Raw genomic sequence first — 25,810 nt, forward strand, 5'->3', positions numbered from 1 at the left:
ATTTGTCAAGCAGCACGTCACTCAACACTAATGAGAGGTAGGATTGGTCAAGCGCTAATGAGTGGATTTTTGAGTATTTTTGAACGTTTTTTGTACACTGTGCAAAAATTTTTTGAGACACGAAAAAGTAAATACACCTACAAGAGTCCTCTAATGATAAGCTTTCTTTTGATATAACATATGTGTAGGTATGCTCTATAACTTTTGATTGTATAGCCGGACAGAGAGACAGACAGAGAGACATAGGGCTAGATTTTCAGTATAGACAGTTTTGGGGCGCTAACCTTAGCGCCTGCCCCAAAGTAGCGCCCCGTTGCCGGAAATTCAGTGGCTTCGCCCTAAGAGGTTGGTGGAGCGCTAAAAGAGGCGTTCCACTACTATCTTTAGGCGCTAAGTCGGCGGTGCAGAGCGCAACACCCGAGCTCGGGCGCAGCGCACGGCAGACACTCTGGTGCCAGTGAGCTCTTAAAGGGGAAGGGTGCATGTGTTTTTTTTCAAAGGCAGACTCTGGGGGGGACAAAAAGAGGAGGAGGCGGCGGCGGAGGAGGAGGAGGCGGCGGCGGCGGCCGGAAACATAAATACACCGTTCACAACAACACACTGGATCCTTCCACACAACACATGCAGACCGCCTTTTATAGTGCAGGAGGAGTGCCCTTTAATTTGCGCTCCCCAGGGTGTGTTGCGTTCCATTTTACAAACGCTCTGGACGCCAGCCGCACAATGGGGCGGTCCGACTGAAGTTTGGATTCGGGGCGGCCAAAGGGCGTTGCACGAGGATGTGACGTCATTTTCTGCGCGCGCATCCAGGCGGCCGCTAAACTTTGCGCCGGCGCTAACGGGCAACTTAATTTGGGGCGGGGCGCAAACTGCGCTGCGCCCGGGCGCTACACGCATAGCGCCCGAAAATCACTTCTCTTAAGGTGCTAACTGCTGGCGCAAGCAACTGAAAATCTAGCCCATACTGTTTTATATATATATAGATTAGCTACCTTGTAGGGTCCTTGCGCAATTGCACCAATTTATTTTGACCTGAATCTAAATAGTAAATATCAAACTATCAATACCTGTAACCCCCCAAAAAAAATCTATGCCCTTGCACGATCTTAGGAAGTAATTTGCCAGTATTGTAATGTGTGAAGCATGCATACCATTCCAAGAATGAAAACCATCCTATAATTTCTTCATTCATGCATCGTAGGAAAATACCAAAATAGTAGGATTAAGGGGTGGATACTCACAGTGGAGCCATAATAAATCAAGCCTAAGAATTAATTATAAGAAATCATCAAGTGCAGCAGTCAAACCGAGACAGTAGTGTTTAATGAACATGTATTACCCTATATAGCAGTTCAATTGGAAGCCGATTGCTTCCTGGGGTCACTCAATCATAGCCTTCAGCTTACCCTCTCATATTCTTCCATACATCATTACAGTGCAGAATGAACTCAACCAACCACTTATATTGACTGCTTGGTTACCAGTTTTCCTTGATTCTTTGTACCACAGGAAATAAATAACTGATTTCAGCAATTGCTTTTTACAGGAAACTCTCGATTTACCAGCACCTAAATAACCGGAAATCTCTGTTAACCGGCAAAATTCAGGAGTAGGTTCAGCTAAGTTTTACTTCATATTAGTGGCCGTTCCAGGTTCCTGCACCACAGGGAAGCCTGGATCTGTGGCTGTGTACGGAGCTCTCGTAACTTTTACTGTACCTCTCTGTAATCCGGACTTTTTGATAAACCGGCACCACGCCGGTCCTGTCGGTGCCGGATAAAAAAGTTTCCTGTACTGTATAAGAAACATTGTAACTTAAGGTTCTATGAGGCTCTGAGTTATGAAAACAGCACTGGTACAGCAGTGCAAGTTCTGGGACATTATCTGAGGAGAAGTGAGTAGTAATCTGGTGGCAGTTAAAACAATAGGACAAATAAAACTGGGAAGCAAATTTTGAGTTGAACTGCTGCAGAATCCTGAAGACTGCCATGTCAAAATGACAAAATCATATATGGCTGATCTACAATGGAGACACGCAGTCCAATGACTTTGAGCCAACTTAAAATCACATGATACAAGAGGTTTGAACAATGGAAACATCAGCCTGTGAAAAATAAAATTTGGGAAACAGTGAATGCGTAACTGGACACAATTTTGAAATAGCTTGCATAAAACAAAAGACCAATGGGTGTTCTTGTAATGAACCCATGGATAAATGTGTCATGGAAGACAGAACTAAACAATATAATTGCAAATAGAACTGGGTCTTAAAATGATTGAGCAAATACTGATATTGCAGAATGTGAAGGACATCATACAAGAAAGGAATAACCAACTTTGTAGAAGATGATAGTAAAACTTTTTCAACTGTGTGTTAGAAGACCCACTAATGGACACCGAGTCAAATGATCATGGTATTCGTCGGACAGTGAAGACCTTGTTTTAACAACTGTTACCTTTTAATAGGTCTTCATCAATGGGAGTGTTTTAGTTCAGATGCAATATTTAACCCTCAACTGAGATCTCTGCTGCAGAACAGGAGTATTGTTCATTGCCAGAAAGTGCGACATCTGTAGTTTGCAAGACCTGCAGTGGGTTACCAAGAGCAGCAAGGTCACGGGAACAGCATAACCCGCATGTTCCCTCCACATCATCCTGATTTGGACACATCATTCCTACATCGTTACTGAGACAAAATCCTGGAATTCCCCACATCACATCACAGAACACCAACAATAATTTGCATTTATATAGCGCCTTCAATGTAAAAAATGTTCGACAGTTCTTTGCAGAGGCTCAATCAGACATAAAATGGGCATGAGATAAAGGAGGAGATAAATTCAAAAGCTTGATCAGAGGTGGGTTTTAAGGAAAGAGAGGTGCAGAGGCCGAGGGGATAAGGGAAGCAATTCCAGAGCATGGGGCCTAGATGGCTTAAGGTATGGCTGCCAGTGATGGTTTTGGGGGGTGGGGTGGGGGGGAGGATGCATAGAAGGCCAGTGTCAGAGGAACAGAGATTAAGGTGTTGTGGGGGGGAAAGGGGGGGGGGGGGTGGTGGAGTTATAGGGCTAGAGGAGGTTACAAAGATAGGGAGGGGCAAGATCGTGAAGGCATTTAAACATAAAGATGATCATTTTAAATTGAAGGCACAGGGAACTGGGAGACAATACAGGTCAGCAAGGACAAGGGTGATCGGTGAGCAGAACTTGGTGCGGGACAATACAGCAAACCAGAGAGTTTACAGAGGGTGGAGAGTGGGAGGCGAGTGGCATTGGAATAGTCGAGTCTGGAGGTGACAAAGACATGAATGAGGGCTTCAGCGGCAGATGGGCTGATGCAGGGGTATAGGCTGTTGATGTTATGGCGGTAGGAGATCACTGTAATGGAGAGTACATGGGGCATGAGGCGTAGCTTGGAGTCAAATAGAACCAAATTAGCAACAATCTGGTTCAGCCTGAGACAATGTTTGGGGAGGGGGTGGAATTGGTGGTGAGAGGCGAAGGTGGTTACAGTCTTCCCAATGTTTAACTGGAGAAAATTGTGCTGCAGTGGAGCTGGGTATAGTCATCTTATGTGTGGAAGCTGATCATATGTATGTCACCAAGGCACAGCATGTAGGTGAGGAAGTGGAAGGAGCCAAGGACTGATCATTGGGGATTCTAGAGGCAAGTGTGTAGGGATGGGAAGAGAAGCAATTGCTATAGATGCTCTGGCTACAATGAGGTAAGTAAGAGTGGAATCAAGTGAGAGCAATACCACTGAGCCAGGCAACGGAGGAAAGGTGTTGGAGAAGGATGGTGTGGTTGACCGTGTCAAAGGCTAGAGAGGTTGGGGGAGGAGGACATGGAGGGATAATGCACCAGTTACAGTCAGAGGATGTCATTTGTGATTTTTGTTATGGCTGTTTCGGTGCTGTGGCAAGGACGGAAATCTAATTGGATAGATTCAAACAGGGAGTTGCAAGTAAGATGGGCACAGATTTGGGCAGGAAGTTTTTGTTATAGGGACGGACACAAAATGGTGGGATTGGTAGGGGAATGTGGGTCCTAAGGGTTATAAGGAATTGGTCAAAGACCACCTTATCTGTGATAGACACCCATGGGAGTAGAGAGGCCATGAAAAATGGCACGGTCGAGGGCATGGGTAAAAAAGCTTATATGGAGGGAAAGATTTCGGGAAGACAGGAAATCAATGAATTCAAAAAGAGGAGGCAAGGGAGCCGAGATGAAGATTAAAATCACTGAGAACAAGGAGTTGCAGTGCAGAGACAAAGAGGCTATCTTGGTGAGAAACTTTGGGTGGGGGTTGTAAAAACAAGTGAGGGGTGGAACAAGGTAAGGTGCTCGGAGGAGAAAGTAGGGCGAAGAGATGAAGGTGCGATTTGGTGATAACGGCCATGCTGCTACTGCAGCATCTTGGGCGGGGCAGGTAGTAGAAAGTATAGCCAGGTGGGCTGCTTCAGTCAGGGGCAAGGTGTTGCCACCCTTGAACTGTTTCAGTCAAAGCCAGGATGTCAATACAATCATCCACAAGAAGATCATGAATGACAAATGCCTTGTTTGCAAGTGAAAAGAAATTCTGTACAGCAGAAAATAGATTACAGCAATTTAAGGCGGCCCACCATCACATTCTCAGGGGGACGAGGGATGGACAATAAATGCAACCATGCCAGCCCACATCCTGTGAACACATTTTTTTAAACTCCTACTCTTATCTTTTATTAGGGAAACAAAGGAAACCCATACAGAAACTTTACATGTCCTGGAAAAAAAGAGACCATCCTGTCCTTCAGCAGAAATGTGGGGGCAAACCAGTTTATCTCCAGACACTCAAATCCTTAGCTGTTATCATGTACCCCTGCAAAGGATTGAGCTGAGAATATTATACTGTGATCCCAATGCCAGCAATCTAGCTGAACTGTGCCATGTCAGAAGGTTTATGAACAAGTCCTTTCCAGTTTGCTGACATGGAGTACTGTAGTATTTCCTTTCAATTGCATACAGATTACCCACACTAAATCAGAAACTACTGTCAAGCAAGTGATGCTGCCCTCAATTCCAGGCAGATATACCATACAGATGATTGTACTGTCCATTTGATATCAGTCTAGGTCTTACAGGTGGTTTCCCCATCCTGTTAGGGGCTCATCCATTACCACCATCAGCCGCAGAAGGGGGAAGCACAAATATTTTTCCTTTGTGTCCACCGTGCAAGATCCCGAACTGACCTGAAGTGAAATGTGCAGTCTGGCAGCAATGGCACTGGGAGGGGGGCAAAAAGAGGTAATGAAGTTCATAATTTGGAAAAAGGGAATTCAGAAATCCTTTTACAGTGTGAGGGAAGAGAGTCTTAAGGTGTATAAATAGAGTCATTGTGCTGCATGCTGGGAAAGTCTGTACTATGCACATAATTATACTGCAGTAGCCAGGGAATTGCACAAAATAAGACTTATGGGGAATAAAAAAAAGCAACTGCAAACCCTGGCTTTTGAGCAAAGTTAATACCTTGAAGTAAAAACTTTAATGAAAAAACAAACTTACATTTTATATAGCACATTTTCACATCCCAAAGTACTTTATATTTCAATTATTTACACTTGCAGTGTAGTCACTGTTGTCAATTAGCAAATGTGGCAGTCAATTTGTACATGACAAGATCCCACAATTAGCAAATGGATAAATGAGGAGTTACTGTGTTTTTTTGGTGGCGCTGGTTGAGGGTAGAATATTGGCCTATACCGGAAGAATTCCATGTTCTTCTTCGTAATATTTCCATGGAATCTTTAACGTTTACCTAAATAGGCAGATAATGCCTCAGATGGACAGTATCTCTAACAATGCAGTACTCTTTCAGTAAGTTTTAGTCTAAATTATATGCTAAAATCCTGGATTAGGTTTTGAACCCACCATCTCCGAGAGGCGAGTGCTACCAACTGAATCAAGCTGACATTTCTATGCGTAAAAGATTATTCTATGGGTACATGTATTAGCGTCATTGTGAAATGTATAATTTTATGTTTTTATTTTGTTTAAAATCTTATTTTTGCCATTAGAAAATTTCAATTGGAATAAAGGACATGGAAATATCACTTGAGCTAATTGCTTAGTTCGCCTACTCCTTTCTTTTAGCAGATTTCCTGATTGGGTTTCCAGGATTAGTTGTTTTCTTAAGTCCTTTATAGTTTCTTATAGGTAGCTTTCTTGTCATTTTCCTTGCTTTTCATTCATGTTTCTTACTTCTTCAGTTCTATTAAGTTTGATCAATTTTACTTTTATAACATGGTATTACAGGATTTTTACTGATGTTTTTAGCACAAAATTCTGAGATTCTGTCCACTGTTCTGTGAAAACCGTAAACAAACGGTCTTTTTCACTCTCACGCAGTCTTAGTCATTTGGGAAAATTCTAAAACTAATCCCAGAAGCATCAAGTGAAAGTTTTCATAATTTATGGTGTACATTCTTCACTGTTCCACTTTTCTAGCAGTGCCAGAAGCCAAGATACACAGGTCTTAGAACAGTGCCACCAACCTAAGCAGAGAGAGACAGAGACAGATTGTGTATTTGAGTGAGAAATAGAGAGACAGCAAGGCACGGCAGCATTAGAGTGAGAGAGCACGAGAGTGAGTGTGTATGAGAGACAAGAGAAACAGACAGTAAGTGTGAGTGTGAGTCAGTGCAAGAATGCATGAGAGAAAGAAAAAACATGACAGACAAAGCAAGAGAGTGAATTGTAGTGGCATGCTCCTGGATATCAAACCTGCACCCCATGACTCTCCCCAGTGCTGCCAGATGACATTATCCATCCATCTCATAGTAGTGCCATATTCAGGTCCTCCTCCACATCCTGACAAACATTGGGGCATTCCCCCTACTGTCAGACCCTAGAAATTGTCCAGTAAATAAAACCCCAATGCTCTAAAGGCCTATTTTGTGGCTACGATTTTGGAGCAGAGGAAAATTAACCAGACAGTCTTTCTTTCATATTCTTTCTTAGCTTTTCTACTTTTGTTTTTTGCTTCTCTTCTTGGTATTTCTCCTGATTGAAATTAAGGCTTTCAACAAAGAAGACATTGTATGCTCCTTTTTTAGCTAAATTTTTCACCTAACCTCATTAATCCATAGAACTCGTGTCTTTATTCCTGGTGAGAATTTATTTGGTCTATATCTATTCATCTTGTACTTAAGTACATTAATAAACTTGCAGAATGGGCATATAATTGGCAAATGAAATTCAACACAGATAAATGTGAGGTATTACATTTTGGTAGGAAGAATAGGGAGGTCACTTATTACTTGGAGGGTGCAAGTCTGGGTGGGGTAGAGAAGCAAAGGGATCGCAGAGTACAAATACACAAATCACAAAGTAGCGACACAGGTCAACAAGGCCATAAAAAAAGCAAACCAGGCACTAAGATTTATTTCTAGAGGGATAGAATTGAAAAGTAGTGAAGTTATGCTAAACTTGTATCAAACCTTGGTTAGACCACACAATTCTGGTCGCCATATTATAAAAAGGATATAGAGGCACTGAAGAGGGTGCAGAGAAGATTTACAAGGATGATGCCAGAAATGCGAGGGTATACATATCAGGAAAGGATGAACAGGCTGGGTCTTTTTTCACTTGAAAAAGGCTGAGGTCTTTAAAATTATGAAAGGTTTTGATAGAGTGGATACAGAGAGAATGTTTCCACTTGTGGGGAAGAGCATAACCAGAGACTATCAATATAAGATAGCCCCCAAGAAATCAAATAGGAAATTCAGAAGAAACTTCTTTGCCCAGAGTGGCAAGAAGGTGGAACTCGCTACCACAGGGAGTAGTTGAGGCAAATAGTATAGATGCATTTAAGGGGAGGCTAAATAAGCATATGAGGGAGAAGGGAATAGAGGGTTACGCTGACAGAATTAATGAGGAAAAACGAGAGGAGGATCGAGTGGACAAAAACACCAGCATGGACTGGTTGGGCCAAATGGCCTGTTTCTGTGCCGTATATCCTTTGTAATCCTATGTATTTCTCACTGCTTATTTGGCTTTATCTGCAAACTTTCCCATACAATTAATCTGAGCTAGATCCATTCCATCCCTTTAAAATTTGCTCATTTCCACTTCACACCTTGGCATTTGACTTTTTCCCCCTTTATATTGGAATCATAGACTCTTACAGCACAGGAGACCGCCATCTGGCCTGTCATGCCTGTGCCAGTTCTTTGAAAAAGCTGTCCAATTTAGTCCCACATCCCAGCTTTTCCCCCCAAACCCTGCAAATTAGTCCTCATCAAATATTCTGGCTCTAAAACGAATTATATTATGATCACTGGCCTCCAAGTGTTCGCTTGGGAAGGAATTGTGGGATTTGGGAAGACTGAGGGTAGTCCTGAGGTTAGGTAGCATGGGGAGGGGGCGGGGGTCTAGATTTGGTATAAATTAAATGTGGAATGTGGCAGGAATTTGATGGTGATATTGTTAAGATTTTGCATGAGTGAGGTGGTTGTGTTTGGAGGCGGTCTTGAGGTTTGCGAGTGCTCATGGAGGGAGAGAATCAGGCCATCTGGCCTCATTTGTCTTGGCCATAACCCTGTTTATATGGAAATATCAATAGAAACATTAATAAATGCCTGCAGTTACACGATGGTTGCTACTTCACAATAACGTGGGCTATAACTTTACTATACGAGATATGGAAATCGTAACTATTTTCAATGATTGACTGGATAAGAGAGTCAGTAACAGGCATGTTTGTCACCGGGGCTGTACAAGTATTAAGAAAAATGTGTCTCGTCTGCCACCATGTGACATGTGAGAGCTATTACACATGCATACAAGCTGTGCTATCAAAGGCCCTGTGATACTACGATTTTTGCATGACAATAATCCTGTGTACACAAGATTCAGTCTATAAAATCTTAAAGTTAACACTGCATTTACTTGCTGTTTATTCTAAAAAGTATTAAACCGTTTAACAGAAAAAACAAACTTAATTTTGTTAATTCACCACCCCTCTCCCACCCAAATATTATATCATTAAAGCATCACTTTGCCACAAATTTTTCTCCCTTCTCTTCCCCTTCCCTGATGGGGTGCACTCCTTGTTAGAGCATGATTCAATGGCTGTTAAGTCACCCGTTGGTACTTTGTTCACATAGCCAGATTATTCATCTTACTCTGTACTGTGATAGTCATGCCAAATTTATGCCACTGCAGACGAATCACAAGTAGAACCTACACAGTAGCCAGGATTCAATGCAACTCATAATATGCACTGCAATCACCAAGTGTACCTCTGCCATAATGTAGATCTAACACATGTGCAACCAGGTTACTGTTGTCACACAATAGTTTCTTCTGAAACTTGGAATACAACCAGGCTTGTCCTACATGAGGGCCAGTGAAGTGCAGGAAATAAAGCCTGGCAAGTAAAACAGAGGCAGGAGATCCCTGACTTTTGCTAGCTTTAAGGTAAAAAATGTAGATGCGCTTTATATATTTCTGTAAAGGCTGGACATGGCCTTTAGTGATATTAGCAGTGGTAATACAGGTAGACTATCCTTTATCCGAAAACCTCGGGACCAGCCGAGTTTCGGATAAAGGAGAATTTCGGATTTCGGAAGGTGGGTCGGCGGGGGTCCGTGGGGGGGTCGGCGGGGGGTCGTGCGCACGACTTACGCTGACGCTCAGCGTAAGTCAGTCGGGGTCGGCGGGGTCGGCGGTTGTCGGGGCCGGCGGGGTCCGCGGGGGGGTCGGCGGTTGTCGGGGCTGGCGGGGTCGGCGGTTGTCGGGGCCCGCGGGGGGGTCGACGGTTGTCGGGGCCCGCGGTTGTCGGGGCCGGCGGGGTCCGCGGCGGGGTCGGCGGTTGTCGGGGCCGGTGGGGTCCGCGGGGGGGGTCGGCGGTTGTCGGGGCTGGCGGTTGTCGGGGCCGGCGGGGTCCGCGGGGGGGGTTGTGCGCACGACTTACCCTTTATCCGAACTTCCGAAACCGGAACCCTCTAAAAACCGAAGGTTTTTTCGTTCGTACGCACGACTTACGCTGAACGAAAAAACCTTCGGTTTTTAGAGGGTTTCGGTTTTCGGAAGTCCGGATAAAGGGTAGTCTACCTGTACTAACGATTTATTTCTGAATACTGAGATTTGCAGAATTTTTTTTAAATGCTTATGTTTCACTTAGGAAACTTAAATATGTAGAAAGGTTCATTTAAATTTCGAGTAAATTATAAGTGCTGGTAATGCCGCAGTCCCTAAAAATTATGTCCAACCTTAAATCACGAGCATTAGCAACGGCGTAATATTTATATCTTGTCGCTGTAGTTAAAAGACGCAGAACTAGGTGTGCGTTTTTGGACCAATACTGGTTTTCTATTCATTTCACCAGCACTGCTGTATTATGTAATATTGTAGGAATTCGGGTTGACCTCAGCAGGTACTGGACGAATGCCTACTAAATAATCGAGTTTGACTTCAGGAGAACAATCTAGAAGTTGTTTATTTACAAGAACAGACGAAATACAGCAGGTAAGGCGGCTGGATGCAGGAGCACTGTGAAGTAGGTCTTTCCCCAGCGGGGATGCCACGAGGACTTAGTCCGCAGTCCTGTGGATAGCGTGATGACATCATCACACTTGGCCGTGTTTTCCCGCGCTTCGGGCGCCATGTGACCACGTCGTGACGTCAGCGGGTTCGCCCACGCTTGGGGTGGTCACGTGACCCGCACCGATACGTCGGCGCGTTTACCCGGCACTGAGGCTGGCCGTTGCGGCCAAAGTCGCAGGAGCGAGAGGCACCCGGCGCTGCCGCTGGCCGATGCGGCCGAAGTCGCGAGAGCGGGAGGCGCCGGCACCGCAGCTGGCCGATGCGGCCGAAGTCGCGGGCGCGGTAGGCCGAGCTGTGCCGGCGGCCGTCGCGCGTGCATCATGTGACGCGCGACGTGACGTCAGCGCGTTAGGTCGCGTCTTAAAGGGGCAACGGCCCAAACAGGTAAGTTAAAGGGGCAACGGCCCAAACAGGTAAGTTATGCACATACAAATACAAAGGTAAGTTAAAGGGAATTATGTATATAAATAGTAAGGGACACCCGGTGGAACCGCCACAATATAATTTTACCCTATGTTTGGTGCATTAAAAATGCTGGCACACAAAACACCGCAGCCACTGTCTGAACTTTAATGCATCAGCCTGATGTTTACATGCTTCTGTTATTAGTACAAAAGCACAGAGAATGTGTAGTTGGGCAACGAACAAACACAAAAGTAGGGATTTATTGCAGGCTTTGACATAAGGCAAAACCAAACAAGTGAACTCATTTGCCATTCATTACGCTTACAGCTGCCCAGACTTTTCATGGGGCTTTGCACAGCAACTTACAGTCATCGGGCATCTGAAACAGCGCGGCACCCTCTACAAGGGATCTGGGACCTGAGTGAAGAACAGCATGTCTCTTCAACCAATCAGATTGAAGAATCTTTACTGAGGTACGTAGGGCGAAAAATTGAGGGGGCACGACTTTTAGTGCCCCGGAAAAATTAGCGCCCCCACGACTGAAATTGAGTGATAGCGCCCCAAGAGGGAAGTGGGGTGCTACTAGAAGCGCCCCGCTTCCCTCTTGGGGCGCTGCGAGGAAATATTGCGGCCGCCGCGCTGCAGTGCCACGCTGCGCCGCCGTATTGCAGGCCTTCCTCCCCTTCTTAAAGTGGAGGGGCCTTGTGCAGCACGACCCGGGGCCCAGCTGGGCCCCCGGGGATTGGAGTGCCGGCAAAAGAGCCCGGCACTCAAGAGAAGTGCTGGACTCATGGAGCGCAGCCGGCACTCTGCCCGGGGGGGGGGGGGGGGGGGGGGTAAGGAGGCCGGGGATAGGAGTGGAGGCAGCTGCTGGCAGGCGGCCTGCAACAAAAATGGCCGCCCGCCACCTCGCCTCTAAATAGCCCCCCCCCCCCCCCCGTTGGATATAGCGTCTGGCGTAAGTCAGGGGGTGCTACCGAAGATCGCGGCCGGGGCACTGCGCCGACGTCACAGCACCGCTGCTAACCTCCCGCTGAATTTCATGGGAGGCGTTGGCGGCGCCGCGTCTAGTTGCTTTGCGCCCCGTTAACGCCCTCTTAGGGCTCTAACGGGAGGCGCAAAGCAACCGAGTTTTTCCCCCTGCAGAGTCTAAACCAGGAAGTGCAAAGTAGAATATTTAATTCAATATAAAATTATGCACAGAAAACAAAATAGAGAGAAAGAAAGATGAGATTACGAGAGAGAGCTAAAAGAGACAAAGGCCTAGAAATTCAGTAAGGCCCCGCCAGCTGGCTAGCGCCCAAAAGTTAGCGCTGCACGCGGAGCCAGTTGCGCCCGTCAGATATTCAGTTTTTGCGCCCCAAGTCGGAACCGGGCGCTATTCCAGGGTGTGCCCGCCCCCGCTTAGGGCGCTGAAACGGAATTTCAGCGCTGTAGGTGCCGCTGCGCCACCCCCTGCGGAGCGGCAGGCTGCGGTACTGCAGGCCTCCTCCTTCTCTTAAGGGGGAGGTGCCTGCAACGGGGAGCTCGCCGCTTGATAGTGCCGGCAAATGAGCCCGGCACCACGGAGAAGTGCCGGGCTTGCGGAAAGCAGCCGGCAATGCCGCGGGGGGGGGGGGGGGGGGGTGGGGGGTGGGCGGAGGCCGGGGGAGGAGGTGCGGCCAGGCGGCCGCCGAAAAAGCGGCCGGCCGCACCTCCGCCTTAACTAGCGCCACTAAGGCTGCAGCACAGCCCGGTCTTCACAACGTTGTTTGCGGCCGCTACCGCCGCCATTACCGCAGCGCTGAATATCAGCGCAAACTCCTCTACTGGCGCAGAAGCCCTCTTTGGGCAGTAACTGGTCGCACACGCAACTGAATTTCTAGCCCAAAGACTTTTTTTTAATTTAAGTTTTTATAAAATCGGCAACAGTAATTAAAATCTGAAGGAATGAGACTCCACACTTGTAAAAGTAAATTTTCAGTGTAAGACAGTTTGGCAGTAATTAAGGCTTATCACGCCGTTAAATATTCACTTACACTTAAATGGACAACCACCAACTTTTTCTGGTGTGTTTAGTGGGTAACTAGTGGGCAAGAACCGCAACTTCACGCCCTTCACGTGTTTGAATGCCGAATCTCGGTGTAGCAAAGCTTGTGGAGGAGCAGAGCAATTTGGACAGCAACTTCCTGCTTTCCGCGTTTAACTGCGCATGTGTGGTCGCCGGAAGTTGCTGTCCAATTTACTCCATAATAATGGAGAGTGCCGATAGCCTCACTGCTATTCTTAACGGAAAATCTGGGCCCTTAATACCTAGAGGCAAGAGGATACCAGCTTGAAGCACTTTTAAAAATCAAATAGATGAAGACAGCTACAATTTATATCCTGTTGGGATATTTTCTGTATCAAAAGCAAATTCTGATTGCATCATGTCAACATAATTTAAGTTTTCAGCCTCAAAACAACATGGCTAATTTGGATTCAGTACTCATTCCCAAGGTGTTTCAGCAATTCTATCTTTCTCCTCCCCTTGCCCTAAAGGAATGACCCATGGGTATTATTGCAGAGGTGTGGCAGCTCTGAATAAAATGACCATTCAACCATGGGTTCACAGCCAAACCTGATCCTGGCCTAAGCTACTGTCCACAAGAAGTCACAGCAGTGATCCTGAACGAGAACCCCGGCTCATTCTCTCTTCGATCCCCAGCCTAAGAACGCTGATGCCTATTCCAGCACTCCCCCCTCAAATCACTGGCTGTCTAAGATGACTGCATCATTTTTATTATGTACATTAATTCATCTGATTGAACTGTGTGGTTCAAGAATCTCTCTAAACTACTTTCTGAAATGATGTCTATTGTACCCCTGAAAGCATTTAAATAAATATGAATTGTTTTACTTATTTTATGCAAGTGCTGTTTGTGTATTAGAACAACAGCTGGCAGCACTCTGTGCTACAGTACGGACAATAATTAGTGGCAAGTAGCTTCCTTACACGCGAGTCTATCACTGTTGGTGCTTTTGTTGGGAGACTGTAACAAAGATATTGGGTCTGGATCTGTTTCAGTTCTACACACTGTTCGGAAGATCAGTAAATACTATTACAGTTAGCAATTATAGTTAACAATTCTTTCAATTTCATAGTGGGCTTTATGAACAAACAGCCCACTTTTTCTCTTCGTCCACGTCTTCACAATTTAATAACTGATATCTGGCACTAACTTTACAATTCTAATGCATTTTCGTCAATTAATTTGGAAGTTAAAGCAGGTTTTATTTATTGCTTTAAGTACACACATTACTTTGATATCGCTCATTATCAACTACTGGACTTCAAGCACTGTTGACTGATTATAGCAATAAAATGGATCGAACATTGCAATATCACCAATTTAGGTACAGTATCTGACACCTGAAGTATCAGCACAAAGGAATTATCATTCAGCCTTCAACAAGATTATTATCTTTACCTGAGGTAGCACTGCTGGTCCTTGGCCTGCCAACCTCTGCAATGAGCTGACCTGGGGGACCTTAATGGGCACTGCAGTAATAGTTCCCAGTGTCTATAGAAGGAAAAAGAATGACAATATAATTACAGCTTTAGGTCAGTGTTTGTTTGTAGGTTACCTTCCAGAGTTGGAATTCTGATTCCTACAAAATTTGAAATATCTGGCACAACAATAACAATGGAGCATCAGCAAATCAACCATTGTCTGAAAATTTGACTATCTTGTCTGAAAAAGAAATCTTTTTCTCAAGGAGAAAAATAAAAAGGGAAATATGAAACCCAGCACACACAAACTGAATATTTCATTCCATGCATTTGGCTGCTGAAAGGCTACTTGCAGCTTTAAAAGTATTCAATCTTTTAAAATTACACTCCAGCTAAAGCTACATTCTAGTAATTTATTAACATGGATGGATTAAAATGGAAAGTTAATTCAGGGGGATTGGTTGGCATACTGCTTTTCCAGGCTGCGCTCTCATCTGCAGGACTTGGTTTTAAATTTAGCACAGACTGGTAATATGAACATTCTCAAATCATCTAATTTGCTACCGATCGGTATTTTCATTCAGGTCCACAAAATTGGCTGGTGTGGTCGATTAAAAATTTACTCGACACAACATGGAGTGCCTTGGGAGATTTTGGTCGCGGCGGAGTAAAGAGCTTTATGTTGCAGCTTTAATTATCTCATTTGTGAACACTTGGTGACAATCTCCACCATTAAAAGTGGGAAAGTATTCCAAAAATAAGAGTTACTGATCTTTGCCCCCACCAGCTTCAAACCTTTTGATAGTGTGCAATAAGCCACCGCACCTCATAAAATAGTGTTTGAATAACTGGACAAGTATACCTCGTATACATTGGTGACAGCCGTGGCTCTGTGGTAGCACTCTCACCTCCAAGGTTGTGGGCTCGAGCCCCACTCTAGAGAAGAGCACATAATCTAGGTTGACACTTCAGTGCAGCACTGAGGGCGTGCTGCATTGTCAGAGGTGCCGTCTTTTGGATGAGGTGTTAAGCAGAGGCCCCAACTGCCCTTTCAGGTGAATGTAGAAGATCCCATGGCACTATTTCGAAGAGCAGGGGAGTTCTCAGGCCAATATTTATCCCTCAACCAACATCACTAAAAAACAGATTATCTGGTCATTTGACATTGTTGTTTCTGGGACCCAGCTGTGCGCAAATTGCCCGTCACGTTTTCTACATTATAACAATGGTGACAATTCAAGAAGTACTTCATTGGCTGTAATGCACTTTGGGACATCCAGAGATCATGAAAGGTGCTGTATAAATGCAAGTTCTTTCTTCACCTTCTAAAATTGTGGAATACCTTGATTTTAAGCCGATACCAGGATCAGAAATGGCCTGGTTTGTATACATAACCATACAGCTCTAAATAAAAATCTCAGCCATAATCACAAAACCTGCAATTCTGCTTTAATTTTTTTAAATAACAATGTTTTCCAAAAGCACTGGATTTAGGTGATGTTTAATTATTTCAGACATTTCCCTGCTTCCTCCGCCCCCGCCAACCTCCCCCAAAATTTATGTAGCATAACAATGTTAAAATCCTGAAGACACAACTTGGCTTTCTTCTAAATGTAGACTTTTTCATTGAACAAAAAAGCCTGTGTGTGGCCTGCACAATATTTGCCGTGTTCATTGTACTATACAAGTAATACAGAATAGTTGTATTGACTTGACTACATCCAGCTCTACCTCTGCACCCCCTCTCACAGTCCATCCACTGCTGCTGTTGTCAGACGGTTTGTCCAACTTCCAGTCTTAAATGAACTGCAATATCCTCCAGTTAACCATTGGGAAGACCAAAGCCATCATCCCCCAGTGACACAAATTTAAAATTTATCATGATGTTAAAATCCCTTCATGATGTCATCCCTCCCTATCGCTGTAGCCTCCTTCAGTCCTACAACGCTCCCACCTCCCCATAATTTTCCATTCTTCTGACTCTGGCCTTGTGTGCATCCCCCTCTGCCCTTTACCCACCAATAGCAACTGTCTAGACCCCACACACTGGAACTTCCTGCCTAATCTCTCAGCATCTCCAGTTCTCTCTTCTTCTAAGCCCACCTTAAACACACCTCTTTGACCAAGCTTTTTTTCTCATTCCCCCACCCCCCACACACCGCAATGGCCCGTATTTTCCGATCCCCACAGGTGTGTACACACCCGTAGGGACCTCGCAAATGCCAGTTTCAGGAATACGAAGCACATGCGCTGAAAACTGGCACTTCCAATCTGTCAAGAATTTTCCTGCCCTGGAGAAGGGCCTCTGCGGGTGGAGAGTTCAGCTTTCGGCAGTACCTCTGCCCGCTGAAATCCTTTAAAAATCTTACGCCTGGTAAAAGCAGGCGTAAGGCCTGCTTTTACCAGCATAAGAGTTTTAATTCCCACTCATTTATAATTTAAAAAATACTTCTAAAAAAGGTAAGTTTATTTTTAGCCCCATAAAAAACTTAATTTTTTTTCCAAAAAATTAAATTTTTGTTTAAAATATTTAATTTAATGTAATTTTAAAAATGTGATTAAAAAAAAATTATTTAATGTTTTGATGTGTTTTTGGAGTGATCTCCATTCATACTTTTGACGGGTCTAAGCTGAGAGACCTGTCAAAAGTGTGCAGGGGGATTCCCTTCTTCCATTGGTTCCCCATGGCCCACCTGATCCCATGGGACGCTTGCGAACCGCCTGCGCCCCTGGGATACCTGGGCCCTGCGCATTTCAGAGTGGAGAGACCCAGGAGCGGAAATGTCCGGAACTCTCAGGTAAGGGCGTAGATTTTTCCCAGATCGGAGGCCTCCGCACCCAGGAAGCCTCTGATCGGAAAATACGGGCCAATATCTCCTTCTTTGTCTCAGAGTTCTTCTGCAAAGTTCCTTGTGAAATTTTTCTATGTTAAAAGCACGATATAAATACAAGTTGTTGTTAAAAATGGGATATGGAAACCACAGATGAAATGCTAAGCCTAACTGTTCTTCAGTGGATCCAAACTATATTCTTCACGCACCAGCTCTTTATATACTCTACACAAATTAAAACTTTTATTGTAAAAATGCAGTGAACTAACTTTCACTTTGTATTCACTTTGCACACAGTTGATACACATATATATTAGGGATGTGTGTGAAACCATAACGTGTATGAATAACCCTTGTATTTGCAAAATAAAGATGTTTATGATTTTCCTTTGTCAAAAATTAGTCAAGTGGGAGGATCCATTTCCTAAACCAATGCGCTTATCTGTCCAGATCCAGTCACTGCTGGTCAGTCACAAATGGTGTTTCTGCCTTCTCCAATATAAAAAAATAATCTTAGTGATTAGTTTTGGTAGAGTGAAAGATTTCACCTTTTTCTCCCTCCTTTTAGACCAAAGACAAAAAACTTTGTTGGCAAAGAAGGAAGTAAAGAACAAATTACATCACTAACTGTTCAACAAATTTAAGACTGAGAGTTGTGAACGTCACAGCTGCAATCAATGCTGCGTTCTCAAAAGTGGCCTCATGGATTGCCCCAATAGAACAGTTAAGACACACAAGGGAAAATATGACACAATGCATGTGCCCTGTTGCGTTGCTGTCCTCTTCTTGGGAGTCTTGCACGGCTTACTCATATCTGCTATGAGGTCATTACTCATTTACGCTGACAGGACACATATTTTAAAATTTATTTAATGATATTTTTACAAAGGCAAAGCATAGCATTTAAATTTTTGTATGAAAACATATTGTAATATAAAAACTACATTTCAGGTTAAAATTTTCATTCAACAACTGGCATTAGTATAAAAAGACTGTGCCAGTGAATAAACATCCAGTTGGCAGCCCCAGTCACACAGCTACAGCTTTGCACCCTGAAGGATAAAAATGTGTCTTCCTGTTCTTCCAACTACAGTACTACATTCCTCTTCTCTAGCAGCATGGATAGCAAAGGGCTACATGTTTACATAAAGCCAGATGCTTAAACCAATACACCTCAACAAACTGGAGATTTAAAACATATACATTTTAAAAATATATAAAAAGTCACGCACCCAGACAAGAAAACTCGTCAATTTATGATGACTAGTTATTTTCTCCCTTGGCACAGTATCAATAATAATTTTCCACAGTGCAAATGGTACAAGTTATTATGTGCTAGAAAATGTTGCTAAGCAACAGCTGAGCAAACTTAACTTGATTCCTGAATTATTGTTTGCTAAATAATTGCAGGCTTTTAGAATTACGTTTATTTTGGACGTTTCGGCACACAGGCTAACCTTGAATGAGCATTTTTCTTAAATGCAAGGGTGTTTGAATGCAACCAACAGGATCTCTTCAATATTGTATCTGCCCTTGGGAATGACCTAGCTTATAAGCATTTTGAATCTGCTATGTTGATTGATTCAGGATATGAAAACTCAGAATAGCATTATCCCTTCAGGATTTTAGTAATAATTATTGCATCTCAATGGCAACAATTTTTATTATTAAAAAAAACTAGCAAAAAATTGTGAAAAACACATGATATAGGAGCGGAACAGTTCCAGACTTTCTCAATGCTAGGACTGAGAGAGCTTACTATAGAAAAGGAAATGGTTCTCAAAAAATTCGCACCACGCAAGGTGGATATAAAATCGTAGAAGTTTATGGCACAGAAGGAGGCCATGCGGTCCATCGTGTCTGTGCCAGCCGAGAAAGAGCTATCCAGCCTAATACCACTTTCCAGCTCTTGGCTCGTAGCCTTGTAGACCATGGCACTTCAAGTGCACATCCAAGTGCTTTTTAAATGCAATGAGGGTTTATGCCTCTACTACCCTTTCAGGCAGTGAGTTCCAGACCTCCACCACCCTCTGGGTGAAAACATTTCTTCTCAACTCCCTTCTACTCCTTCTACCAATTACTTTAAATCTATGCCCCCTGGTTATTGACACATCTGCTGAGGGAAATAGGTCCTTCCCATATACTTTACCTTGGCCCCTCATAATTTTGTACATCTCAATTAAATCTCCCCTCAGCCTCCTCTGTTCCAAAGGAAACAACCCCAGCCTATCCAATCTTTCCTCATAGTTAAAATTTTCCAGTCCTGGCAACATCCTCGTAAATCTCTTCTGCACCCTCTCTAGTGCAATCACAGATTTCCTGTAATGTGGTGACCAGAACTGTACGCAGTACTCTAGCTGTGGCCTAACTAGTTCTAGCATAACCTCCCTGCTCTTATATTCTATGCCTCAGCTAATAAAAGAAAGTATCCCGTATGCCTTCATAATCATCTTATCTACCTGTTCTGCTATCTTCAGGGATCTGTGGACATGCACTCCAAGGTCCCTCTGCTCCTCTACACTTCTCAGTACCCTACCATTTATTGTGTATTCCCTTGCCTTGTTAGCCCTCCCCAAATGCATTACCTTACACTTCTCCAGATTGAATTCCATTTGCCACTTTTCTGCCCACCTGACCAGTCCAATGATAACTTCCTGCAGTCTACAGCTTTCTTCCTATCAACCACACAGCCAATTTTGTATCCTCTGCAAACTTCTCATGTCCCCTACATTGAAGTCTAAATCATTGATACATACCACAAAAAGCAAAGGATCTAGTACAGTATTAAGCCCTGTGGAACCCCACTGGAATCAGTCTTCCAGTCATAAAAACACCCGTCGACCATTACCCTTTGCTTCCTGTCATTGAACCAATTTTGGATCCAACTTGCCACTTTCCCTTGGATCCCATGGGCTTTTATTTTTCTGACCAGTCTGCCATGTGGGACCTTCTCAAAGCCTTGCTAAAATCCATGTAGACTACATCAAACGCGCTACCCTCATCAACCCTCCTTGTTACCTCCTCAAAAAAATTCAATCAAGTTAGTCAGACACAACCTTCCCTTAACAAATCCATGCTGATTTTCCTCGATTAATCCGTGCCCTTCTAAATGACGATTAATACTGTCCCTCAGAATTTTTTTCCAATAATTTACCCACCACCGAGGTTAGGCTGACTGGCCTGTAATTACTTGGTCTATCCCTTTTTAAACAATGGTCCTCCAGCACCACGCCAATAGCCAGAGAAGATTGGAAAATGGTCAGTGCCTCAGCTATTTCCTCCTTTGCTTCTCTCAACAGCCTGGGATACATTTCATCCAGGCCTGGCGATATATCTACTTTCAAAGATGCGAAACCCCTTAATATTTCCTTTCTTTTTGGTCTCTAATACGGCCTACTCTTTCCTTAGTTATCCTCTTGCTCTTTATGTATTTATAAAACATCTTTGGGTTTTTCTTGACTTTACTTGCTAATACTTTTTCATGCTTTCTCTTTGCTTTCCTAATTTCCTTTTTAATTTCACTCTGCACTTTTTATACTCCTCTAGGCTTTCTGCAGTATTGAGCTCTCGATATCTGACAAAAGCTTCCCTTTTTTCCCTTTTCCTACCCTGTATGTCACCAGACCCTGATGGAAAGCACCCTAGGAGGTTGATAACACAAGCTTTGGCCATGATGCAACACTCTGTTCAAGAGGAAGAGAAGGATAAACCAGAATGGGTTAACCATGTGTTAACCAAGGGCAGCCCACACAGATTTGTTAATGGCAAGTCGTATTTGACAAATTTAATAAGAATTTATTGAAGAAGGACTGATTGGACAGATAAAGGGAATGCAACAGATGCAAATGGAGATCAATTTTCAGAAAGAGTGCAGTAAGATGCTTCAGAAGAGGCTTGTTAGAGAAATGCAGGCATATGGTACAGGAAATTTTGCAGCCTTGACAGAAAGTTTGTTGATGGACAGGGTAAATGGATATTCTTTGGCTAGAGAAGGGTTGAAAGTGGTGTATCCCAGGGGTCAGTGCTGAGTCCACTTCTTCAGTAAGATTTAGACTTAGGCATAGGGAAACAATCTCAAAATTTGTTAACCGTTTAAAAAACAGGAGATTTGGCATACAGTGAGGAGGAGTGGTGTCAAAGACTTCATGAAGGCAAACATGTTAGCGGAACATGTAGACAGGTGGCACGTGCAATTTAATGTTGCTAAGTGTGAAGCAATAAATTTTGAGAGGAAATAAAAAAAGGAGTGGAAGGATACACTCAATGGAAAGGCACTGGAGGAAGTGAATAAAGAGGGATCTAGGAATTCAAATACATACTGTAATTCCCTGAAAGAGCAAGTGCAGGAAGATAAAGCCCTAAAAAAGCAATAAATAGAAACTTGTATTTGTACAGTGCCTTTCACGACCTTAGGACACACCAAAGTGCTTTAGAGCCAACAAAATAATTGTATTGATGAGTGCAATACAAACAGGAGCCTTAACCGACGTTTTAATACATGATGCACAATTCAGTTAAGTGTTAAGAAACTAGCGAGACACTATTTTTATTTTCACTTTCTTTCTCAGTGCTGTGATGAATGTTGCAATGAAGAGATGCTAGCATTCAAGTTTGTGTGAACTTTACAATGAAAGAAATGTCATTTTCACACTATGGATCAAAATATCAGTGGAATACACCATTGTACAATTGAGCCAATAAAATACTTTTGAAGTGTAGTCATTGTTGTACTGTAGGAGGCACGGCAGCCAATTTGTGCACAGCAAACTCCCACAAATAGCAATGGAATAAATGCCCAGATCATCTGTTTTAAATTATGTGGTCAAGTCTCTGTAGTGGGGCTTGAATTCACAACCAATGTTCCGTCTAATTTTTTTTGTACGTGGTCCCTTTAAATTTGCTACGTGGACACGCATGCGCGGCATCTCTTCCAGCGGCAGCGGTTGGTGAGCAGCCTACGCGGGACCTCGATTAATGCGCAGCCGTGCACCTTAGGGGAAACATTACTCTCAGCCTTCTGACTAATCCACTGAGCTTGATTTTGGCCAGAAAGGGGAAGTGGAAGAAAAAAAATTTAGTGGAACAAATGATCAAAGTCCCCTCTGGTTCACTATCATGCACTTTCTTGGAGCAGGTGCATGGTTTGGCAAGACCAAAGAAAAAGCCACAAGAATAACATTCTGAGTACAAGGTGAAATAGCATGCAACGGCTGGAATTCTACAAAGAGCTAAGTGCAGTTTCAACAACTGTTTTCAAATTCTTAAAAGAAATGAGAAATTTCACTCCAAAGGGACAGAAAAAAGTACACAACACAGGGAGAGAAGAGAATGTAATATAAAAGGGAAATTAAGTTGGAGTACTTCCAGATTTAGTACTGAATGTTTGAGTATTTCAAATAAGTGAAACACTTCAATGAAAATTGTAAAATGTAGTCCAATATTCCATTTTTAAAAAGCCATTTTGTTAATACTGGGCTATTATGATTTCAATTAGAGGAAAAAAGCTTGGAACTTAAATATTAACTGCCACCATGCATTAAAATATAACCTACTGATCAATATGTAATAAATATATTAAATATTAGACTGAACATTGAAGATTAAATACAAAACATCTTACATTAAAACATTCTATAGCAATTACATTTCAATATTAAATATTAAATTACATTCAGGTTTCACGAAGAGATCAAATTCTCTATCTCAAATTGTTCTTTGTTACTCCATCTTGTTGTACTAACACATGAGCTAGCATTGTCTTTCTTCCAAGTTTCATTGGAACCCTCCAAATTCCCTTCGTCACAGATTGGAACCCTCCAACAGCCCAGTCAAGAAGTTCAGCACTTTTCCAAAGTTTATGCTCTTGGAAATAGCTCATCCGGGATGCAACATTTTCAATCTCAACAAGCGATGCCATGGAGCAGCAATACACGCGATAAAGGCCACTATTTACCATCTCATGGGGAGATGCGGAGTGGGGACAGCAAAAGAAAAGTAGGTCACAAGTTGTCAGTGGGCTGCTCTTATACATGGAACAGCTGGGACCTGGGACCTGGTCACTTTCCCTCTCAATGACAGTTTGCTCGACACAGAGAAATCTCAATGATGTACAAGAGAAAATAAATTGGGCCAAAAATAAGTACACTTTCTGCACTGGTTCCAACTTGACTTTGTCCTCACTCCCAAGCCATTCACAAGACAAATATCACTCACATAGCAAATTTAATCAGTACACAAGCTAAAGTAAAAAATCTCAATTGCTAATGTCCTCCAAAACTGCTCTTCAGTGAGCTTCGTTTTTTTTTAAACCCATGCAACACTACATCAGGCAAGAGCAAAAGTGATGAAAAGGCTGTGACCTGTGCAAAACATTATAAAAGAAAATTATACAGCAATTTTAAAAATAATTTAAGTGCCAGAATAAAATTGTTGGCTAAATGACAGACTGCTTACATTACACAGGGTAAATATTCTGTTTCTAGATACTCATTAGCAAGCACTGGTACATAACTGTCAGGATGATCAACTGGTCACCAACACTCTGATCATGTCTTCATGATACCGGAATCATTTATACGCTCTGCCTTATCCAGCCACCAGAAAATGGTGAAAGATTTATCATTTTTACCAGCATGGTGAAAAGGGGACTGCAACTGTCAAATTAGAGTTTCAGAAAAATGAACTTATTCAGTTTTTTTTTTAAATGAGAAACTCAGTATTACCATAAACTAGTTGAAAATGTTCCATAAATATACCAGTCTAAAAATGCTTAAGCTTCTCCCGTTTGTCGAATATGTTAAAAAAAATTAAGAGATTAGCGTTAAGGCACATGGGATTGGGGGCAAGGTATTGACTTGGATAGAGAACTGGTTGGCAGACAGGAAGCAAAGAGTTGGAATAAACGGGTCTTTTTCCGAGTGGCAGGCAGTGACTAGTGGGGTACCGCAGAGATCGGTCCTTGGACCCCAGTTATTCACAATATATATTAATGATCTAGACAAGGGAACTAGATGTAATATCTCCAAGTTTGCAGACGACGCAAAGCTGGGTGGGCGTGTGTGCTGTGAGGAGGATGCCAAGAAACTCCAGGATGATTTGAACAGGTTGGGTGATTGGGCAGGAGCATGGCAGATGCAATATAATGTGGATAAATGCGTGGTTATGCACTTTGTTGTCAAAAACAGGAAGGCAGATTATTATCTGAATGGCAATAGATTGGGAGAAGGGGGAAGTGCAATGAGACCTGGGTGTCCTTGTGCACCAGTCGCTGAAGGTAAGCATGCAGGTGCAGCAGGCGGTTAAGAAGGCAAATGGTATGTTGGCCTTTGCAGCGAGAGGGTTTGAGTACAGGAACAAGGATGTCTTGCTGCTGTTGTACAGGGCCTTGGTGAGACCACATCTTGAGTATTGTGTGCAGTTTTGGTCGCCTTATCCGAGAAAGGATGTTCTTGCCATGGAAGGAGTTCAGCGAAGATTCACCAGGCTGATACTTGGGATGGCAGGAATGACGTATGAGAGATTGGGTCGATTGGGCTTATACTCGCTGGAGTTTAGAAGAATGAGAGGGGATCTCATTGAAACTTATAAAATTCTGACAGGACTGGACAGACTAGATGCAGGAAGGATGTTCCCGATGGTCAGGGAGTCCAGAACCAGGGGTCACAGTCTAAGGATAAGGGGTAAGCCATTTAGGACAGAAATTAGGAGGAATTTCTTCACCCAGAGAGTGGTGAACCTGTGGAATTCTCTACCACAGAAGGCAGTAGAGGCCAATTCATTAAATATATTCAAGAAGGAGTTGGATATATTTCTTAAGGCTAAAGGGATCAAGGGATATGGGGAGAAAGCAGGGACAAGGAACAGAATTTGGATGATCAGCCATGATCGCATTGAATGGCGGAGCAAGCTCGAGGGGCCGAATGGCCTACTCCTGCTCCTATCTTCTATGTTTCGATGTTTTCTTGCTTCATGCTCCAACAAATTTTTAATTTGCTTATCCAGACTACTTCTGATTAGGGTACTTTACCATCCGTTAAGATTTGAATCATTGAAGACTCCAGAATTCAGAAACTCCATAACTTCCTACACTTCATGGCCACACACAAGCATGGAATTTACACAGAGTCTACAGCACAAAAACAGGATATTCGGCCCAATTAGTCTATGCTGGTGTTTATGCTCCACATGAGCATCCTCCCACCCCTCTAACTGTCAGCATATCCTTCTATTCCTTTCTCTCTCATGTGCTTATCTAGCCTCCCCTTCAATTTATCTATGCTATTCGCCTCAACTACTCCTGACGAAAGGTCATTGGCCTGAAATGTTAACTCTGTTTCTCTCTCCACGGATGCTGCCTGACCTGCTGAATTTTTCCAGCGTTTTCTGTTGTTATTTCGGATTTCCAGCATCCGCAGTATTTTGCTATCGTACTCCTTATGGTGGTGTGTTCCACATTCTTACCACTCTTTGGGTAAAGAAGTTTCTTCTGAATTCCTTATTGGATTTATTAGTGAATATCT

The 25,810-nt window shown here is 43.3% G+C and overlaps 1 protein-coding gene across 2 annotated transcripts in view; it reads right to left on the bottom strand.

The window, feature by feature from the left end:
- phf21b (PHD finger protein 21B) overlaps positions 1–25,810 on the bottom strand; it is a 208,739-nt gene that overhangs the window by 65,474 nt on the left and 117,455 nt on the right. For both annotated transcript variants that reach the window (XM_086008816.1, XM_086008815.1), the window contains exon 6: positions 14,438–14,530. In XM_086008816.1, coding sequence (XP_085864942.1) covers positions 14,438–14,530 — 93 coding nt within the window. The remainder of the gene's footprint in view (positions 1–14,437; positions 14,531–25,810) is intronic.

This window comes from Somniosus microcephalus, chromosome 16 (assembly GCF_052327205.1).
Source record: "Somniosus microcephalus isolate GS21.2 chromosome 16, FLI_Smic_1.0, whole genome shotgun sequence".
Lineage (NCBI taxonomy): Eukaryota > Metazoa > Chordata > Chondrichthyes > Squaliformes > Somniosidae > Somniosus > Somniosus microcephalus.